Consider the following 19003-nt stretch of genomic DNA (forward strand, 5'->3'; position numbering starts at 1 on the left):
ACGTTAACGTCGTCCTGGCGTCATCGTGAACGTCAACGTCACAACGAAGCCTTGACGCCGTGTAACGTCAACGATGACGTCGTGAAGCTGTCGGGACATCTTCATGCGTCATGTCGACAACGACGTCAACGAACTGACACCAAGTGTCCTTATGACATTGCATTGACAAAGATGCCATCATCTGGACGTCCCGTGACGTTGTCGTCGTCATCAACGTCAACGATGACATCGTCGTCGTTGTCAACGCAATATGACGTCAGAACGCAGTCTTGATGTCGTGTAACGCATGTTGTCAACGTCAACGACGATATTGACATCAAGGCGTCCTGATGTCGCATGGCGTTGTGACGTCGCAGTGACTTTATGTATGTGACGCCCGACGTCTAGGTTTTATAAAAAAGATAGTCCGGCGTTTTATCGTTTCTATGACCATGACCAGTGTGCTGGTCGAGCTTGGCGTTCGAATGAAACGCATTTTTCATAAAAAGCGGTTATTCCGAACCACTTCGCTTGTAGTGCCCGCGGGGGCGCTACGAGCAAAGTGGCTTGGATTAGCCGTCTTTTCCACATGCGCAGGTACCAAAATAGCACTCCGGTGGTCGCACTCCGTCTTTCTAGTACACTCTATTGCCGATACCGCAGCGCGAGTACGTGAGAGATATAAAATGTTTAAGCGAGATTGCTTGCGTGCGAGTCGTGACCAAGACAACCAGCGAAGAGGTGCCTCGCAGTTTACTCCACTACGAGAACTAGCTTGCCAGTTCAGCCATAGGTGCTTCTGTACGTTTGGTTGTTTTAATCTACCGATTCAATCTCCGAACACACGACATAAGGATTGCGGCACACCATAAAATTCCCGCCTCCGAGCACAGCCTACATGCTTCAATATTCTTACTTTTGTGCATTTCTCCCATAGACTTGAGTGTATTGCCTGGTGTCAAGCAATGGCCGCCGGTGGCGACACCAACGGGCTCTTGATCCGTGAACCAGCCTAGTACAAGAGAGATTAGTGGGCCAGACCCGGACGAGACTTCCCTCCTTTCGCCATGTTGCGCTGCGCAAGCATGTGGTCACGTGGTTGCGAGCGGGTGAGTTCTCACTGCTCGCTCTGGAGAGAGAGCTTCACCGGAACCCCGCTCATCCCCCATTTACGTCGCGGTGCAGGTGATATGGAAGATGGTGAAGGAGTTGAGAGGTGCCAAAAACCTCAATCTTTGTCAATTTTTAAAATAAAAACTAGGACATGCAGTTAAAATCGTTTTTTTGTTTACTTCAGAAACGTCGAGACACAAACTCCCAAATTATTTAAGCAAAGCACTGAAACCGTTGCACAGCTCCTTCAATAAAATCAAAAACCCCCCGACGTTTCGGGGCCAACTCGGCCCCTTGATTACGGGCGACTGTTTCTGTCCGCGGAACAGCCTGCCCACGAACCCCAACAACCTCTTGCGCTCTCTGGATTATCCCTCTTAACCCTGAAACGTAGCTGTTGGGAAGGGTCCCTGTTGACCGGTTCACGTTGCCACGTGTGACTGGATATGCCACGACTCTAACAGAAGGCGTTTCCGTTAGCTTCTTTCCATTCCGAGGATGGCGCAGTTCTCGAGGAGGGAGGCACGCTGGCTGAACACGTTGAGAGTACAAACCACTCTATCGACCAAGTCCAGTCATGCACTGACACCCCAAAGGTCGTATTTATTTTTATTGTCTAAAACGATGCAAGTTGCAGTCATAGACACGCAAAAAAAACCGCATCGCGAAAAAAAATTTCCCGCGCGCGCGCGCGCCTTTCTATTTTTGGCATTTGATTTTCCCGCCTCTCGCCTCCTCGCTTCTTTTGATCGGTGACGTCAAAAATCATTAAATTTAGAAGCTCTGTAGGCGACATCTCTATAACATTTAATTACGGCAATCCTAAAACATGTTTTTTAACGCAATTGCGAACGCACTACGGCCCTTCTTTTTGAAATACCAAAAATCGGGAGTTCGTTGTGGTGCCGTCTCCTGGATTTGTATCCTCCAACGGAAAACAGGCGACACCGCTCAAAACCGGTCCGCCGCAACGCCGCCGCTCACTCCTTTCCTCCTCGCTTTGGGTCGCCATGGCAACAGCAGGGAGTGGTGAAAGAAAGTCGACTCTCAGGTCTCCGCAATTTTTGACGTCAAGGCACCGGCGCCGATCGCGCGGGAACTTCGAATTCGGCATTTGGAAATTGTTTTTTTACTTCACAAATACTCAATTCCCAAATTTCAAATTTTGAGGGTAATGTCCCGGCATCGTTTTCAATCGTTTCGGATAATAAAAAAAAATATGATTTTGATGTGTCAGTGCCCCTTTAAGTAAGAGCCAGCTAACATTGTTCTGGAGTCAGCGTTTCAAACAAAGGACTCGGGCTGCTAGTTTATAGAAGCATTAGTTAAAAAATAAAAGATGTTTACAACTCCCGGTAACGCCGAATTAGAGCACATCTCTTGAGGAGGAGGAGGGGAGGGTACTGAGGGAGGGTATGCCCCTCCTCCCCATCCCCTCTTCCCTTCTCCTCCTCCTCCCCGTGCGTTACATCATGGGACGTTTCTCGTAATGCAACGTGCAAGACCCTTGTTACGTCACGTGTAACATCACGAGTCCCGCGCGTTGCATTATGGGACATTTTCCATAATGCACTGCATGGTTACGCCGACGCCGCTGAAGCCGGAAACGGGCACCTGAAGCCCGAACCACATAAGGCGTATTTGCGACGTATTTGCGGGCGCAATTCCGACGTACAGCGGGCGTCGGGACGAGCGCTTCAGAGGTCGGCGTAAATACGCACGTATTCGGCAATCCGACCGAGACAGATCTCGGCGCATCGGCGTATTTCGGCGTAGCGTATCCGGAAGCATACGGTGCGGTACCGGCCAATCAGTGCCCGAGTAGAGAGCCGGAAGTTGCTCGGGAATCGGCTTGCTTAGCTATGCGGCCAGCTGACTGCCTTGACTCAGCCACCGAAATGGGAGTTTGCTTGCCGCATTCGCTGGTTTATTGGCGAAATGTACAAAATTGCTATATCTCTTTGAAACGAGCGATGAACGACTGAGACAGAAGAAAATACCACCTATGTTGCGGGCGATGTGAAAAAAAATTACAAAAAGAATTGTTTTGAGCAGAGATCACGGCCGTCCTCCTGCCGGGACTTGTTTGCAACTTTCCGATTGCAAGGCACATTTATAAAACAGGCGTTAGCAAATTAGGCTTTCGTGGTTGATTAAGATTTAGTTTTTTATGTCCCCTTGCAGAACGCAATAATATAGCAGCCGATCAAAATTTTGATTCCTTTCATGAAAGGCGTGAGTAGGGCTACAGTGTACCAAATGCCGAGGAGACGTCGACGAAAAGCGTCGTGTGTGGTTTGGCGACCTTCCCCTCTTCAATTCTGTGAAAAACGCGCCCGCCAAATCCCGCGATTACACCCGCTGAAACGCGCGTAAATTTGTTGAAAATACGCCCTCTGTGGGTCGGCCTTTAGAAACTAGTTTCCCCAGGATCGTGTCCGCCGGATTAGAAATGATGCCACCGAACTCTGAACAGCTACCGCCATCTATAAGCAACGGCGGCAAGACAACTGGTTCAACGGCATTGAGCGCTTCAGATTCCCTTGCGAAAGAAGAGCAGATAGCTCGCCTGGAACGCCACCGCCGAGAACAGAAGTTACAGCTCCGCTGCTTTTCCTTCTTCACCAAAGTGGAAAGGCTGAAAGTTTTTTTTTGTTGTTCCAGGGCTTAGCTCGATCCTGTAGGGCACACCAAGCAGAGCCACCCTTCCGCCACCGGGAAGACTGTGGCACACCGGGATTAAAGGTAAGAAAATGTGCATCGACTGTTAGGTTCTTTTTTTTTATTCATCTATAAAAAAATAAACGAGGGCCATTAGCCCATTTTCTTGGTCCCATTCTTCTAAGTAGTCTGTCAAGATGCAAGAAAGCAGCTCGACGAGCCATGTTCTCTAGACACAAAGTTGTTCCTCGATGAGCACACACACATGTCCCGTATTTGAGAAGTGTGAAACACTTGGATGCCTTTGGTCCCTCAGTTACCTGTTATTTTTGGGCCGCCTACACTAGCACTTGCAGAATAGAAGCTTTCCTTTGCTTCTGCATTATCCTACACCTCTCGAACGTAAGTACAACTATACACTCTACAAGGTAACATGCTTCAAGAGAAACCCCCCAGGCTCAAAGCACTCGTGAGAAAGAGGTAACATTTGCATCAATTAAGCCCCATATATCGCAGCACCGACACAAAAGATTTTGATTTGGGAAACACTTGAAACACTCGTGAAAATTTGACGTCCTAGAAGTAGGCTATCGCTAGAGCCCGGACACCCACAGCGCTCTTGCCATGCTCTCAAATGCTTTTGTACTTCGTCCGATACACTTCATAGTTTTTGCGAGGGAAGCACTCTTTTATATAACACAACCATTCTCGAGACCACGGTAACATTTGTAAACAAGGCACGCACACAGCTGCTGCTTATGAGTATAATTTTTGTATAATATTTATAGGTATTTATATATATATATATATATGTATATATATATAAAAACTATGTATATATGTCTTTGTGTACATAACATTTTCCAAACTATGGACTTTGCATTCATATCGTGTCCTAAAGCTGCCGGGTTCACCGTGCGGCCTTGGCTGACGCTCTGACGGAATCCAAATCAAGGTTTTCAGAAGTAACAATGCGTTCGCTGCCCGAAGCACGTGCCATGAGCAGAGCCAGACAGAAAAGTAGCTCCCCAAGTGCACTCTGCTCAAATCAACAAATGACGCTTGCCCTCTTTCAGGCATGCCACTCCTTGCACCATCTATACATTTAGACGCTGGCAAAACAGAGAAGCTACACAAACTGAACACACTTTCGTAAGAAACTAGAACTAAAAAATGACAAGCACTCTAACAAGCCATGGCGTAAGTCACTCGAAGCTGCACTTGTTTGAGGCAAACTTGCATCGCGAGGGGGCTACGTACACCTAAAATAAAAATATGACAAAGAGGACGGAACACGAGGTGTTAGTTGCATCGCATCTTCTCCGTCCTGTTCGTCTTTTTGGTGCACATAGCCCCGGCGACGAACCAACCGGCCCAACTACTTCGCTGGGTCACAACCCGACACAAATGTCTTTTCCTGGACCTCCGGGACATTCCTTCACACAATGGAGGTTACTGCCACACTAAACTTAATCTTCGCTTCCACCCAAACAAAAAAATGAAAGGACACTGGTTTGGCTCGACGCACCTTTCGTTACACTCGACCGACGACAGACGCTCAATGAAATGTGCAGACAAGTGTAAAACCCTCGTCTCTTAACCTTCCGAGTGCCGTAAAGCGCCTAGCCTCTGTCATGCTCGGTAAGTAGCCCAAAACTAGGAAGATTTCGTAGACTGCCGATCGTAATGCGGCAAACGTTCACTATTGCACACTCGTCTGACGGTAGAACGCCAAAAAGATACGAGCTCGCATTCGCAGTTTTCGGCTTGCGAACCGGTTAAACTACGGCACCGACGAGGGTTACTAAATGGCTATGCACACAACCCGTTTGACACAAGCTCAACCGTCGAACGCGTGGCCCTCGCGTGGGCGTGTTAGCGCGACTCTGCAGAAGCTCTCCAAGGGCAGGCAAGAAGGGCGCGCGAGACTGGGGCTCTCATCGTTTTCGGAAGAGAGAGAGCACCCCCTTCTTTTTGTCCCGCGACTTCTTGTCGACGGTGTCTCCCTCCGACGAGCCTTCGGAAGAGGGCGCCCTCTGGTGGCGGTCGAGGGTGGCCGAGTACTGGTGCTGGGCCGCCAGTCCGGGGGGAGGGGCGCCGCTGCCTGGCAGGGAAGCGTGCCTCGCAACCGTGGCCCCCGACGGAGTGTTCCCTTGCGGGTGGTACGACGACTGCCAACACGGAAGGACGCCTTTCTTAGTCTCTTTTCAGCTGACAGTCTTAATGAGTGTTTCCTACTGTCCTTCTTTAGACTTGGCAAGTAGTCCACACTGCACTACGGAGGCTAATTTAGGCAAAAAGTTCCCCCTCTCTTCGCCTCACTTCTTCGGCAAATAGAATGAAACAAAATGTCTCAAAGAAAGAAAGCTATAGCAATGTTTCACTAGGTTCTTAAAGAACTTAAGCTTTAAATCTCCCCACGAGTGAAATTGTAATTTTTTACCGTTAAAACTCTCGAACTTGAATGATACAGTCGACTCGATAATTCAAAGCTCACAGGGACAACAAAACGCTTAAAAATAAGCATACTTCAAATTTAAAAAAAAAAAAAAAATTTCAATTGTTTGTTTTTTATTTCGCCTCACCGCGATAAAATTGTTTTGCTTCCCTTCTCCTAACAGAGATGTGCAGCATTCCACTAACGAAGATGCTCCGCATCTTTTTTGCTCTGCAAATTGCAAACCTTAGGGTGTCTTCAGCAGTTTCTTGGCGAAAGAAAACTCAAAACTATACTCCATGGTGCTACAAGCAATTTTTTCGGCACTCAGCCACTCGCCATGGAAAAACACATATTCGTTCCTAGGCCTATTCGATTGCACAATGTCACTGTCCGAAAGCAAACTATGGACCACGGCACGTTTGTTGACATCAATATATGCTATAAATAAGACATCTTGTATGGCTGGGTAATTCCTCAAACCAAGCTTTGTTGGACTTGCGCACCGCACGACCGCGCTCGCTTCCCTAACTTCAATGGGAACACCACCGCAATCCGAACGCTGGCAGCCATGCTGGCTTGGCTTGGCTTGGTGTGGCCGGGCTTGGCCACTTACCGTAAAATACCGGGCAAGCACCCACTCAAAATTTGGAGATAATTGCGAAACAATGGGGGAAGGGCGCTTGTCCAACCATCAATTTTACATATAAATGTACTGTGCATATTTTCTCAGATTTTACAAATTTCGGAATGGGTGGTTAGTGTGAAATGGGCGGATGTGCAGTATTCTATGGTAATTAACTTTGCCGCTTGGCACCTTCACCTGCCACGCTTGTTTTTTCTCTTTTTCCCGACTGCGCATACGCTAGATATATATAGAGATAAAGCATGCAAGGGTGTAATTTAAGCTTGCTCAGCATAATCGCGAGGCTTTTTCATGCTCCCAGAGTTGCCGGAGTTCTCAAGCACCCAAAATAAATCAACCAAATTAACCAGCCCAGAGGTTAAATTTAGAATTTTCACATACTTTTTTCTCATAGATTTGTATGTATTGAAAATTCGAATAAAGCGACTTTGAATTACCGAGAGTTGGCTGTAGTAGCTGAATATTAATGCCTGAAACTTTATTAAATTCAGTCAAGCACACTAAGTGTGTAATTGTTATTTTTACACGCTCGAACATCAGTTTAAAAAGAGAAACTTTCTTGCCATTGTGATGTCGTGAAACACCACTAGAAGCACTAAGCTTTCTTGGCCTTCAAAGACTATTCGTATGCATTGTGCCCGTATCCTACTAGAGCAACATACAGATACAAACGACAGCGACAAGCCTCAAACCACAGTCTGTCGCGATTTGGGAGGCTTTGCAGAATAAAGGAGGCTACGCTCAAACACGAGCATCACGCACGCGAGAGTATCTTTGGCAGGCTTGCAATCGCCCGTGCTTACTTCACGAGCACCCAACGCCTGCCAAAAGTACCATCGCGAGCATGCTGCATGGGTTTGAGGCTTGTCGCTGTCTTTTCTTTCTGTCTGTCGCTCTAGTGGGACACAGGCATTAGAGACCCTGTAACTGTCCCATTAAAAGTCTGAAAGAACTCTGCATAAGTGAATAACAACACCACACGACCCAGGACCGCTATTTGCATAATTTATCACACTGAAGCCTCGTCATGAGGACGACAGTAAAGCAGTTGCGTGCATTGTCAATGTGCCTCGATAATCGTGCATCGTCAACGTGAAAGCCGATTTCACCCCCACATTGTCAAAGGTAAGTAAAAGGATGCTGCAATTTTACAGTTCAAAGGGCCAGCAACTACAATTTGCTACAATCACCGAATCACAGCCAACCATTAATTCTGACAAATGTACTGACCTCTCTGTACTGCACCTTTTCGTCTGCACGACCTTTCCCGTAACCTGAAAGAGCAAAAAAGGAACATTTGCGAGGGTCAAGAGTCGAGGACATGGATTCCTCATCAAAGCAGCTAGCAGACTGTTTCTTTATGGATGCAGAGGTTCCCTCACAGTCCAAAGGACATTGCTGCAATATACGGGTAGAAATTAATAAAGAGGAGACCGCGTGGGGACTTTAGAACACCGAGCTCTGGTTGGAACAACCTTAGAACACACCAATGTGAAAATCAGTCATTATTAATCAACTTTATGGTGTTTACTTGACTTCTTTTCTTGCCATCTCATGCTGTAATGCAAAACATCTTCTTTTAATGTGTTTAGATGGGAGATTTATAAATAGTCTGAGGCAGACTTTCTGCTGTAAAACGAGTTGGAAAAATTGGCGTCTGCATATAAGAGGCTCAAACTTTCACACCGAATGTGCAATTTACTACAGAGGTGCAAGCAGGTGGGAGAAGTTTACATTGAAAAAAATCAAGAAATAAATTTACCTTGTTCAAAAGTAAAAAAAAAAAAAAGAAAATTAACACCCGTTCTGGGCAATCTATGCCAGTATAGCTATGTGGCCACTTCGCGGACGATACACGCGTAGAAGTGCTGCTGACAGACGCCGTACGTTGCATCGAGGGAACGCTGGCCGATTCGGGTTCTTTTGCGAGATCGTTTCCTATCAACCCAAATCGGCCAGTGCTCCTTCGACGTGGCATACACCACCCGTCGGCAGCATTTCTCTATGCGCGTGTAACGTCTGCAAAGTGGCCGCATAAAATGCCCAAAACAGGTGTTCCTTTTTTTTTTTTTGAATGAGGCATTTCTTGATTTTTTTCACTGTGAAATTTTACCACCTACTTGCACCTCTGTAGTAAGCTGCAGCATCTGCAGCGTGATAAGTTGAGAAACTGATTTTAGCGGGCAGTCTCAAGTGCCTTAAAAGCGTTAATTTACAAGCTGTAGAGTTAACAGGTATGAATACTTGAAAAGATAAAACATCGAGGACGGGGACAGAAACAGGAATTCTTTCCGTCCCCGTCCTCAATGTTTTATCCTTTCAAGTATTCATATCTATTCACCAACACGCTCGTTTTCAATTGTTGTAGAGCGAAACGTGTCTTTTGCTTGCTATGTGCATGCAATTTTCCACGTTTGTACTCGTGTACCTTCCTGCACGATGCCTAACAGCGCAGCGAGTATAGGTGTAAAGAACTAAATATATGAGGCCCAAAGGGAGAGAAGGGCAGTCACCTCTCCTCCACTCCTGGTCTCCGTCAGACAAGGTGCCTGCCACGTCGGAATCCGAGTCCTCGGCGCGTCGTGCCTTGGGCGGCGGCTGGTCCGGCAGTGGTGGGAGCACAAACGATGGCGGAGAATCTGTGCCACAAAGTTGGGTCAATCAAGGGACACAAAGAAAAGTTTCCAAACCTCTTGAAATAAAACAATTTCTAGCCTCTGTCGATGAAAACTTAAATATGTAGCATATTAACTTAGGGCTTTGGAACACAGGGTATCCCCAGAGTATTCCCAAGGGTTCCTCTAAGCAAAGGGTGTTCTCAGTTTAGCAGATATCTGACTTTTATTACGGTGGAATTAATCTTTCTCAGTCAGGTTGCCCAAACAAAACACTTCTACATACCTAACAAGTGCAAGATATTTACGTATCTATGCATAAACCCGGTCTGTTCAATATTGGTCCCTGCACTCTTATATCTCAATCTTTTTAATCCTTTACTCAACGTCCCTTGAAATCTACTCTGTTCTGCAACACCCTTTGATGCATAAGCGGGATTGGTGGCAAAGTGGTCTAGCGCACACCAGCTCTGAGCATCTGGAGCAAAAGCTTGCGCTGCAGAACCCAGGGATCCTGGGTTCGGTCCCACCCCTGCCTGTCTCAATGTGAATGAGTCTCCAACAGGAGTGCACTCGTATATCACAACTGCGTGATGCACATTAAAGACCCCAGGCTAGCAGTTGTACTGCACGGGCTAAATTTCTCATCTACAGTGGGTAACAATGTTGCCATGCTCAGGCAGACTAACCTCCCTCTGTATAAACAACTATTTACTTTTTGGTGCACAACTATGAGCCAAACGCTTCCTAGTATGCACATTAAGGCTCACACTCCGGACATCGGAGCACGAGTCAAAGAACACACAGCAACGTGCCCGAAGTGGAGGAGTGCCGGCAACGCACCTTCCAGCCCGCTCGAGCTGTAGCTATCCACCGACCGGTAGGCGCTGTTGCTGGTTGGCGTCCCCAGCATCGACTCGGGCCGACTCCCGTAGCCGTTCTGGGCACTCTTGGGGGAGTGGGTGCTGCCAGACGACCTCTGAACTGCGTCCTCAGCTATTGCGCTGGCTGCACCCCACAGCGGGTTTGCAACGGAGGAAACAATGACAACTTTTTAGCTCCCACTTTTCAACCGGCAACTTAGCTGAAGGCAATCGAAGTCTACCGACCGTGAATTAGGATGGCGATGTGGGGTACTTGGTTCATACTGGCAAAACGACAAACAGCGCGCAAAAAACGGGGACAAAGTAGGAGAAGTGCACACAGGACAAGCGCTGACTCTCAACTAAACTTTAATAAAAAACAAAATCAGCAACACCAAACACATCACGGGGCAGTCAATCAACGCGTGCCTAAAAATGTAATCTCATTGGTGCGTAAATTCAGCGACGCCCGGCTGATGCATTTTATACCTTGTTTTTAATTGCATAGGCTTCTAAAGTTTCCCTAGTCATTCGGTCTCTGTCCTTGCCAATAATCTCTGCCCTTTAGGAGATGGGTCGACACCCACAGCTAGTAAAGGGGTAAGTGCCCCTTTATCCAGATTCTCAGACGAATGGAGCACGTGAAAACTGACCTTCTAACCTTTCTCAACACTTTTGATACGGCCACAGTCGCAGCATTTTGACGAGAAGGCAGGTTTTTGTCTGGTTCCTTTCAAAACAACGCAGGAATGCACGTCTGGCATGGGGGGACTTCTGCCCACAGCCCTAGAACGGAAGCGCCGGAAGTGCGACCGATGCGCCACCACCGCGCCGTGACGTCACAGAGTTAGTTTGTGTATATAATATAAAGGCATAAACTTATATTCAAGTAAATACGGTATCTCTCTTTTCACTAATCTGGAGTGCAACGAATCAAATGGGAGAAGACCCTTCTTCAAACGTGGGTGATAAGATTAGCGGTCTTATCACCCACGTTTGAATTCCAATCCCAAATCCAAAAATTGTAGAAAATGCCCATCTTGAAGTCCATTAGTGAACGTGAGTCACTCTTACTTTTTTGTGAAAACTTATTAAACAATAAGAAGTCTGAGAATATGTCAGAGGCAAGAGTCGTCAAGACTGTTTTAGAAGTTTTCTCAAAAAAGTCAGTACTGCTTGTGTTATCAGAAAGATAACACAAGCAGTAACCCATTCAGGGATCGCCAGGTCAGCGAACGCCTCATACCCTGGAATATAACCGCAAAGTGTAAGGTCAAAGTCCATCTGCTTTGAAATCATGTCACCGCGAACCCGCTCCTTCTCCAGGTATGTTGCCAACACGGTTAGTAAGGTTGTGCGATGTTTCAGTCAAAGTCAGTGTGTAAATAAAAATTTGATGGAATGCCACACGCAGACTTTTGTAAAGTGTCCCATTTCGAGCTCAGTGTTCGTGGCGCCGTCCATGTTACGCAGCAATGCCGCCTCGACAGGCGTTGATAGCACACCGTCCATGGATGCACGCATGTACGCACCAAACAAGAAAGTTGCACAACAGCTTGCGAATGACCAAGAGTCCGACTTGACCCGACGCCAAAGTATTTGCCAACGTGATCGCCGGCTTTCCCGCTCCCCCCAGCATCGCTCTTCGTCGCTTCTTTCGCCCGAGCGCTCGCTCATTGTGCCAGGTTGGTTTTTCTATTTTCTTGTCTACTAATTTTCTTTGCTTCTTTTATTTTGTAATCTACAAATAAACAAAGGATAGGGAGTTTAGTGAAGGAAATATAGCGGTTTTAGAAATATGCTTTCACGAAACAAGCGTTTACGCTGCATGCCGATCGGTGGTGTTCATCGCGCGTATGCAAGCAATGGACTTCGCGATAGTAAAACATCCCTTTATGAGCATTTCTTCTAAAAAAACAATGAAACTAATTTGAGTTTTGAGCTTATTGTATATTTTCTAAGTAGCCACGCTAAATACACACTAAAATTGGTGCTAATTTTTTAGTTTTTTCTACACTTTTTGAGTTTATCCACTGAGACATGGGCCACCCCACTTTTTTATGAATTTCAGGCGGCAGGAGGGGTGGACGATGACTTGGGATGTTACGGTATAGCTTCTTCTTGCCTACAGGTTGCCCTCGAGAAGTCATTTCACCATGCGGTTAACAAAAGTTTTGACCGGTAGGTAGAACGGCTGACAGCGGTGGGTTTCCCGACATCGGTATTACTGAACGTTGCAGGGGCCTTGTTAAGGACACTAAAGGGAGCACCTCGCACCCAGAGGGGAAAGGCCGAGCAAAAGATTGCTTGTCATTCAGTACATACACAAGATTTCGCACAACTTGAAAAAAGCTGCGCTGCGGTACGATGTGCCCTTGGTGCTCTCTGCCCCCTGCAAGTTGGCGCAACTTTGCCTCGGAGTTGCGAATAGGAAAGGTAATGGTCCCACTTGCTTGGTAAGGCACGAAAATCAGTATGTTGACTGTAACGTGGGAGTTGTTTATAAAATTCCGCTTACACGTAAAAAAGCCTATAGTATTGGTCAGACGGGCAGATGCGCTAACCACAGATTGCGGGAGCATGACCCGTCGTTAAAGTCAGAAGTGGGAGCGGGGGGGAGTCACTTACCCCTTCATTGTGCTAGCTGTGGGTGTTGACCCTTCTCTAAAAGGGCAGAGATTATTGGCAAGGACAGAGACCGAATGATTAGGCAAATCTTAGAAGCCTGTGCAATTAAAAAAGAGGTTATGAAATGCGTCAGCCGGATGTCACTGAATTTACGCACCAAAGAGACTGCATTTTTAAGCACGCATTGATCCACCACGCTGTGATGCGTTAGGTGTTGCCGATTTTTTTTGTTAAGTTCTGTTAAGAGTCAGTGCTTGTCCTGTGTGCACTTCTACTCTGTCCCTGTTTCCTACGCGTTTGCCCTTTTGTCTACCTAGAGTCCCATAAAAAAAGGACGGAATTACTAGAGACGGTCGGGACACAAAGGCGAAGTTAAATGGAATAAACGAAAAAAAGAAGCAAAATAAAATAAAACTGAGGCGGACGTCTGCCAATACCAAGTAGAAGGCAGGGCCTGCACACAACGTCGTCATTAGTAGGTCGCGGACCCGGCGGCAAACACGCCCAAGCTCCACGAGAGTTGCCGGAAAGTGGCAGCGTGTCTGTTTTGGCAATGCTGCGTGCGAGCGTCGCGCTCGTTGCGAGGCGTTGCCAAATGCGCCGGCGGCAATGCCAATGTAAGGAAGGCGGCACTGTGTGGATCCACTAGTGAGGACGTTTGGGGAGGAAAGGTGCGGGTCTTCTAGGTGCTAATTGGTCTACGTGGCAAACTAATGTAGGGCAACTGGCATGCCCCAGCAAAGAACTGAGGCCTACGCCGTGCCTAGAACGCCACCCCATGACGTTTCACGCACGCGTTCAAGTACTGTGCAGAGGTTCTAGAAGGGCCGGAGGCCATCATGTCCCCGGGAGAAGGGCCCATCACCTCCTAAGTGTGCGAGCGGCAATTTAGGGGTCCAAGTCTGGAGTGACACTTGGTATCACCCACCGCCGACTTGTCGTGAAGTGGGAGAAAAGCAAATACCGCAGGAGCGAGCCCACGCCTGCCGTGCGTGCAGTCTCTTCCCTTTTTTTTGCGACGCAGTACAAATTCGAAGGTTATGACTGTGTGATTCGAGAATGTTCCAGCCTCAAATTCCTCACCATGGCCACGGCGGCTACAATGACACATCAAAAGGAGAAATTTAGAAATCTCTCAGACGTACACGTGGTATCCAACCTGTATAGTCCACTAAGAACAAAGATCACTAGCCAAGCGTGCCAACTGTTCCACCATCAGAGCAAGTTAGAAATATGCTTCTTTGGTTTTCTCATGTATTTTCTATGAAAGAAAATGATATCAGAAATACCTATGGCCAAGTATATTCAAAATTGGCCAATGTGATGCAAGAAGGCAGAGAGGAAGTAGGCACATTCAATTTGGCCCAGTAACTTGTTGTTCTTCACGAATCGCTTGGTACGAGTAACACTGGACGGTGCTTGAATGCTGGGGGGAGGCACCACTGGACTGCACTCTATATTCTATTTCACCATATGATGTACCACAGGAAAGGCTACAAGCAAGCCCCTTGCTCTGGGGCAAATCTCGGCGGCTCAAGCTTTTGTGCGTAAGGGCACCCAGCTAAAAATTCACATTATATCCAATTGGAATTAATTGCAACCAATTGGTTTTAGTGGGCTCCAACTGGAAGCACAATGGTGAATGGGTCTCACCAATTGGAATTATTTTTCCAGTTGGAACCTGAATGGGTTCCAAATGGTTTTCATTGGTTCCTATTGGCAGTGACCAATTGGTTGTCTGAAAACCTAACTGGTACCAATGGGAAAACTCCAATTGGAATCTAATAGAAATTTTCAACTGGGCAGCTGCCAATGCTATGAGCTCGTGCTTCTAGCCTTTGCTGTGGTACAACATAAGGTGAAACAGAGTACAAGCTCTGCATTAATTTAAACCACCTAGGATTAACCTGCAACAAAAATCTGTTACATGCCCCCTAAACTGCACCTTGAAAACATTGAGGTGGTAATAAAACAATGATCCTAGCTTTCTAACAAAATGAGTCGTGGTGTAGCAGACAAATGCAAAGTGGTACACTATTAACACTGCAACAAGACATCAGACAAAGGGTACTATATGCACTACGGCATACAAAGATAGAAGCTGCTGTTAGGACAGTTGAATTGAGCTTGCAAGCATGTCTTCAGAGCTAGGGTCACTTGATCTGGGAAAGTGGAAACTATGTTTAGACTTCAGTTCCACTTTTTCAAAAAAATCCCCCCCCCTCCCCCCAACCGCCTTACCCCAATCTCAGCTAGCTTCAGTAAGTTCTTGTCATTATGTTTTCTTTCTTTGCACTAAGATCATTTTCAAGTTGTGACACTGCAAATCTTTCGACAATCTCCAAGAGCAAGTCAACATTTTGTCCCTTTTTTTAATGCAAAAGGAATATTTCGGATGAAGCAAAGCCAAACGGGCAGTGGTTAATGCTGCTGGCACAAACTGCGCTAGAGGTTTAGAGGCACGAGGCAGCAAAATCACGTAAAAGTAGGAAGGAACGACTGTATTTTTGAAGACTGCCAAAGGTAGGTCAGTACTACCACAATGTTAACAATTTTAGTGCAAAGAAAATGATGGGAAACATTCTCATTCAGATGGTGCGGTACCAGAATGTGACGACTAGTTATATATAAAGAAGCGATTTGGGGTAACCTATGTGCCTTCCAAGGTCGAGTGGCAATCGCGTACCATCGTGTAAGCCTGGGCAGTAGCTGATATGAGCAGCCCTTTGCCCGTTCACGTTGGTTATGTACGGCGGGTAACGATGTAACTCCCCAGATTCGGTGACATTATTCCAAGCGAAGCACACGCCACTCTCCAATGGGCAGAAAGACGAGAAAACACGCGTGTGGTTTTCGCTCGCCGCTTGTTGCGATGGCTCGAGGCCGTCGTCGAGATTCACCGCAGACGCAAAAGCTTACGTCCAACGCCCAGAGTCAAAAGAGGGTACCCTACCCGAGTGGACGCCGCCCTTCGTCGTCGGCACGGCTGCTCCCACGTGCGAGGGCGGCGGGGGTATCCCCGAAGCCTGCCCCTGCTGGAACATCTGAATCTTGCTCTTCACCGACCCTCCGTCCAATGCATCGCCCGAGTTGGAAACCGAAGAGTTTCGCGGAGGGACCGGGGGCTTATCCTTGCCCGTCGTCGCGGCAGAGCCGCGCGGGTGCGAGGACACCGCAGTTCCTCCGTGGCGAAGCTCGGGGGAAGAGCACGGGCTTGGGGTGCTCGAGAGGTCGCGCCGATGTCGATCCGCCAACGGCGTGCCACTGTTGTCGCTGTCTGCGGATGATGGTGGCCTTCCAGATGGCGCTGCTGGTGTTTTTGCAGGTGTCAAGAGGGGAAGAGAGAAGGAGCGTGGTGAGGGCACAGAATGGCCTCTCCTCTTCCCAAGCCCTCGGACGCGAGAAAGAAGCGTTGCCCAGAAGTGGCGTCCGTGCAGTGTCTGCGGTGCGGTCCACAAGCCACTTTCCCAGGGGCAAAACGAGAGGAAGCGACAGCCAACGTGCGCTCCGGAGCAACAGTGCGAGCAAACCGAGAGCGTCCAACGCGAGAGGCAGGAAACCGTGCTCGTTCATTGTGCGGTGTAAGCGGTGTCTTTGCTGCCTGGGTGTGCTGCAGGTCACCGGCTAAGGTTAACCATTGGTTGATGCGTTTGGTCAGAAGTGAACACCGTAACGTTGAAAGGAATGGTTTCGAAGAGGTCAAGAAATTATTTAGACTCCGGTAGATGGCATAAGAGAGGAAAGGCATATACTCTCGTCCGGCAGTATTTGGTAGCCGTACGTGCATGCTCCATCCCTAGTGCGTTAAAAGCTCTGAAACTGTGCACCCTGGCAGTCCTGAGCAAACCTCAGACGTGTGTGAGTGCGTGGTAGTGGCACAATAAAGGAAGCAGACAAGCAAACCCCAGCATGCAAACACCACAGCCAGAAAAGCACCATCCCGAGCATATGCACATGCACAACACAAACGTGGCTAATATGCTGCTAACATTGCGAGAACATGTAAGACACATTTAACATTCACAAACAGAGAACACACAGACAACTTCAGAAAACTTTAGATGGCTCCTACGTGCTCTCATACACAAATAAGTAACAGTGATTCCCTGCACCCCCGTGACAAAAAGGTAGATTTTACTAACTTTGCCCGGGCCAACAAGTGGGCTAGGTTGGAATTTCGACGCCCTATGCTAGCCTTTTTTACCGATAATTCAGAGCTGTACCGGAAACATCTGGCTGTCAGCAAAAAGTTCTTAATTTCCAGAGAAAGTGCAACTTATAAGCTGTAATTGTATACGTGATTTTAATGACAGCTCTCAGTTATGTTTTTAAAAAGTACAAGTTGCTATGTGAAAATCACATCTTAATTTCTTCCAACAACCAAGTTATGAAGACTTGTGAGGTAATTGTGAGATAAATTTGCTGTGTCTCATGTGCTATGCACAATGCGTTGCAGAAAGTTTAGACTTTGCCTCAAGGCAGTTGTAGCAGCGATGATGACTTTGGTCCCACGTTATCATCCGAGCAAAAGGATGCTAAAAGCAAAAACTAAAAAATTGAGTAGAAGAAAATGACATGCACCATGACCCTTTAAGAAATATAAATTCAGGACAAGCACCTCGTGTCAGCTGGTGACGAAAAAAGCCACTGCCTCGCTGCAAATATTTGAGAATCTCTCGATTGGCGACTTGGGTAACGTCACTTTCTGAATTTTAACGCATTATCACCGCTCCTAATGTCACAATCGGACGTCTTATAAAGAGACACTGCAATAAAAAAAAATATATTTTTTTTTTTCTAAAGGGACACATATAATAAAAAAGATATCACCACAAAAAATAATTTTTTCCGAGCAACATTTATGTCGCTAGACGCAATTTAGGTGCAGAATGTGGAGGTCGCAGCCCACTAAGCCCCGCCCCAAGTGTACAAAGTGCTTAGATCTCTCATCGGCTAGAGAGATGGTTGACGTTTGAAAATCTGGTTGTAAATTTGTATCTCCGTGCCATAATAGTATTTTAATCAACTTCTTTTATGTTTCAGGAACAAATAATGTAGACAGAGTCATTATTGTTTCCAAAAATATCCCAAGATTGCCTTTCCACTTCGGTTTCAGACGATAACAAACATGGCTGCCGGCGTCTGCAAAGTGCTGAACGAGCGTAGCTAGTTGAACTCGTCAATTTTTACGAGTGCGGGTCGTTCTGAGTTCCTAGAGGTGTTTAGAGGAAGATCTCATCAACTGACATAGTTTGCCGAAAACAACTGTCCCAAGTATGTGCCTTCGGAAGCGCTGAGCAGAACTGTTTTCGTAGCGGGACTGGCCTAAGCCTAGCGTCCCACATTCACTATTTTGATCAATCTAGCTCGGTTTCTTTCTTTGAGAGTGTTGATGGTGAATAAAGATGTTAGTCCCCGTAAAAGCGGCCCGCTGCTTTGTGAATTGTGGAACTGTCGTGGTTGCGACCATGGTTTCAATACCCAACTAGATACCTACTTAGGTAATAATTTGCGAGCCAACTGGCAGGAGGCAATCGGGTGTTTGGCACGCATCAAGTTAGTCTAGGTATGTTCCCGTCATTGTGCTTCGAAAGGCAAGTGGCTCTTAAGTTTTGCAATGCATCTGGCCTGCCAAATGGCATCCTGCTCGTGGATGCCACGCTAAAAAAATAACAAGTACATGTTGAAAAACAGCATGACTGGGACGAGGATACAAAGAGACGAAGAGAACACAAGACAAAGCGCTGACTATCAACTGTTTTTTTATTACAACATAAGGAAGGACGACAATGAAATGAAAAACATGGAGACAAATGTTTGTGCGCTTGCTTGGCGCCTCGTGGAATATGTCCCTTTCTTCTTTTTTCTTCCGATTGTAGACTGGTTTTCCTTTTTCTTTCCTCGGGAGCTTTTGTTACCCAGAATCCAAAAACTTCATCTCGCTGGGAGTCAGAGTCACCGAAGGTTGGCTCACACATGAACTGCTGTTCTTTGTGATGTTGCAGGCTTCTACCATCTCTCGACATGTTTGGTCGTGGTGTTGAAATAATATACTGGTGTT

At 46.9% G+C, this 19003-nt stretch overlaps 1 protein-coding gene across 1 annotated transcript in view; it reads right to left on the reverse strand.

The window, feature by feature from the left end:
* Positions 1-3859: 3859 nt before the first annotated feature.
* LOC115308697 (spectrin beta chain, non-erythrocytic 1) overlaps positions 3860-19003 on the reverse strand; it is a 309133-nt gene continuing 293989 nt past the window's right edge. The window contains exons 73-77 of the mRNA XM_040214208.2: positions 15896-16252; positions 10295-10459; positions 9350-9475; positions 8067-8110; positions 3860-5924 (exon numbers count right to left, since the gene is read on the reverse strand). Of these exons, the coding sequence (XP_040070142.1) occupies positions 5691-5924; positions 8067-8110; positions 9350-9475; positions 10295-10459; positions 15896-16252 (926 nt within the window). The 3' untranslated portion in view covers positions 3860-5690. The remainder of the gene's footprint in view (positions 5925-8066; positions 8111-9349; positions 9476-10294; positions 10460-15895; positions 16253-19003) is intronic.

This window comes from Ixodes scapularis, unplaced genomic scaffold (genome assembly GCF_016920785.2).
Source record: "Ixodes scapularis isolate PalLabHiFi unplaced genomic scaffold, ASM1692078v2 ptg000324l_1___fragment_1__unscaffolded, whole genome shotgun sequence".
In the NCBI taxonomy this organism is placed as follows: domain Eukaryota; kingdom Metazoa; phylum Arthropoda; class Arachnida; order Ixodida; family Ixodidae; genus Ixodes; species Ixodes scapularis.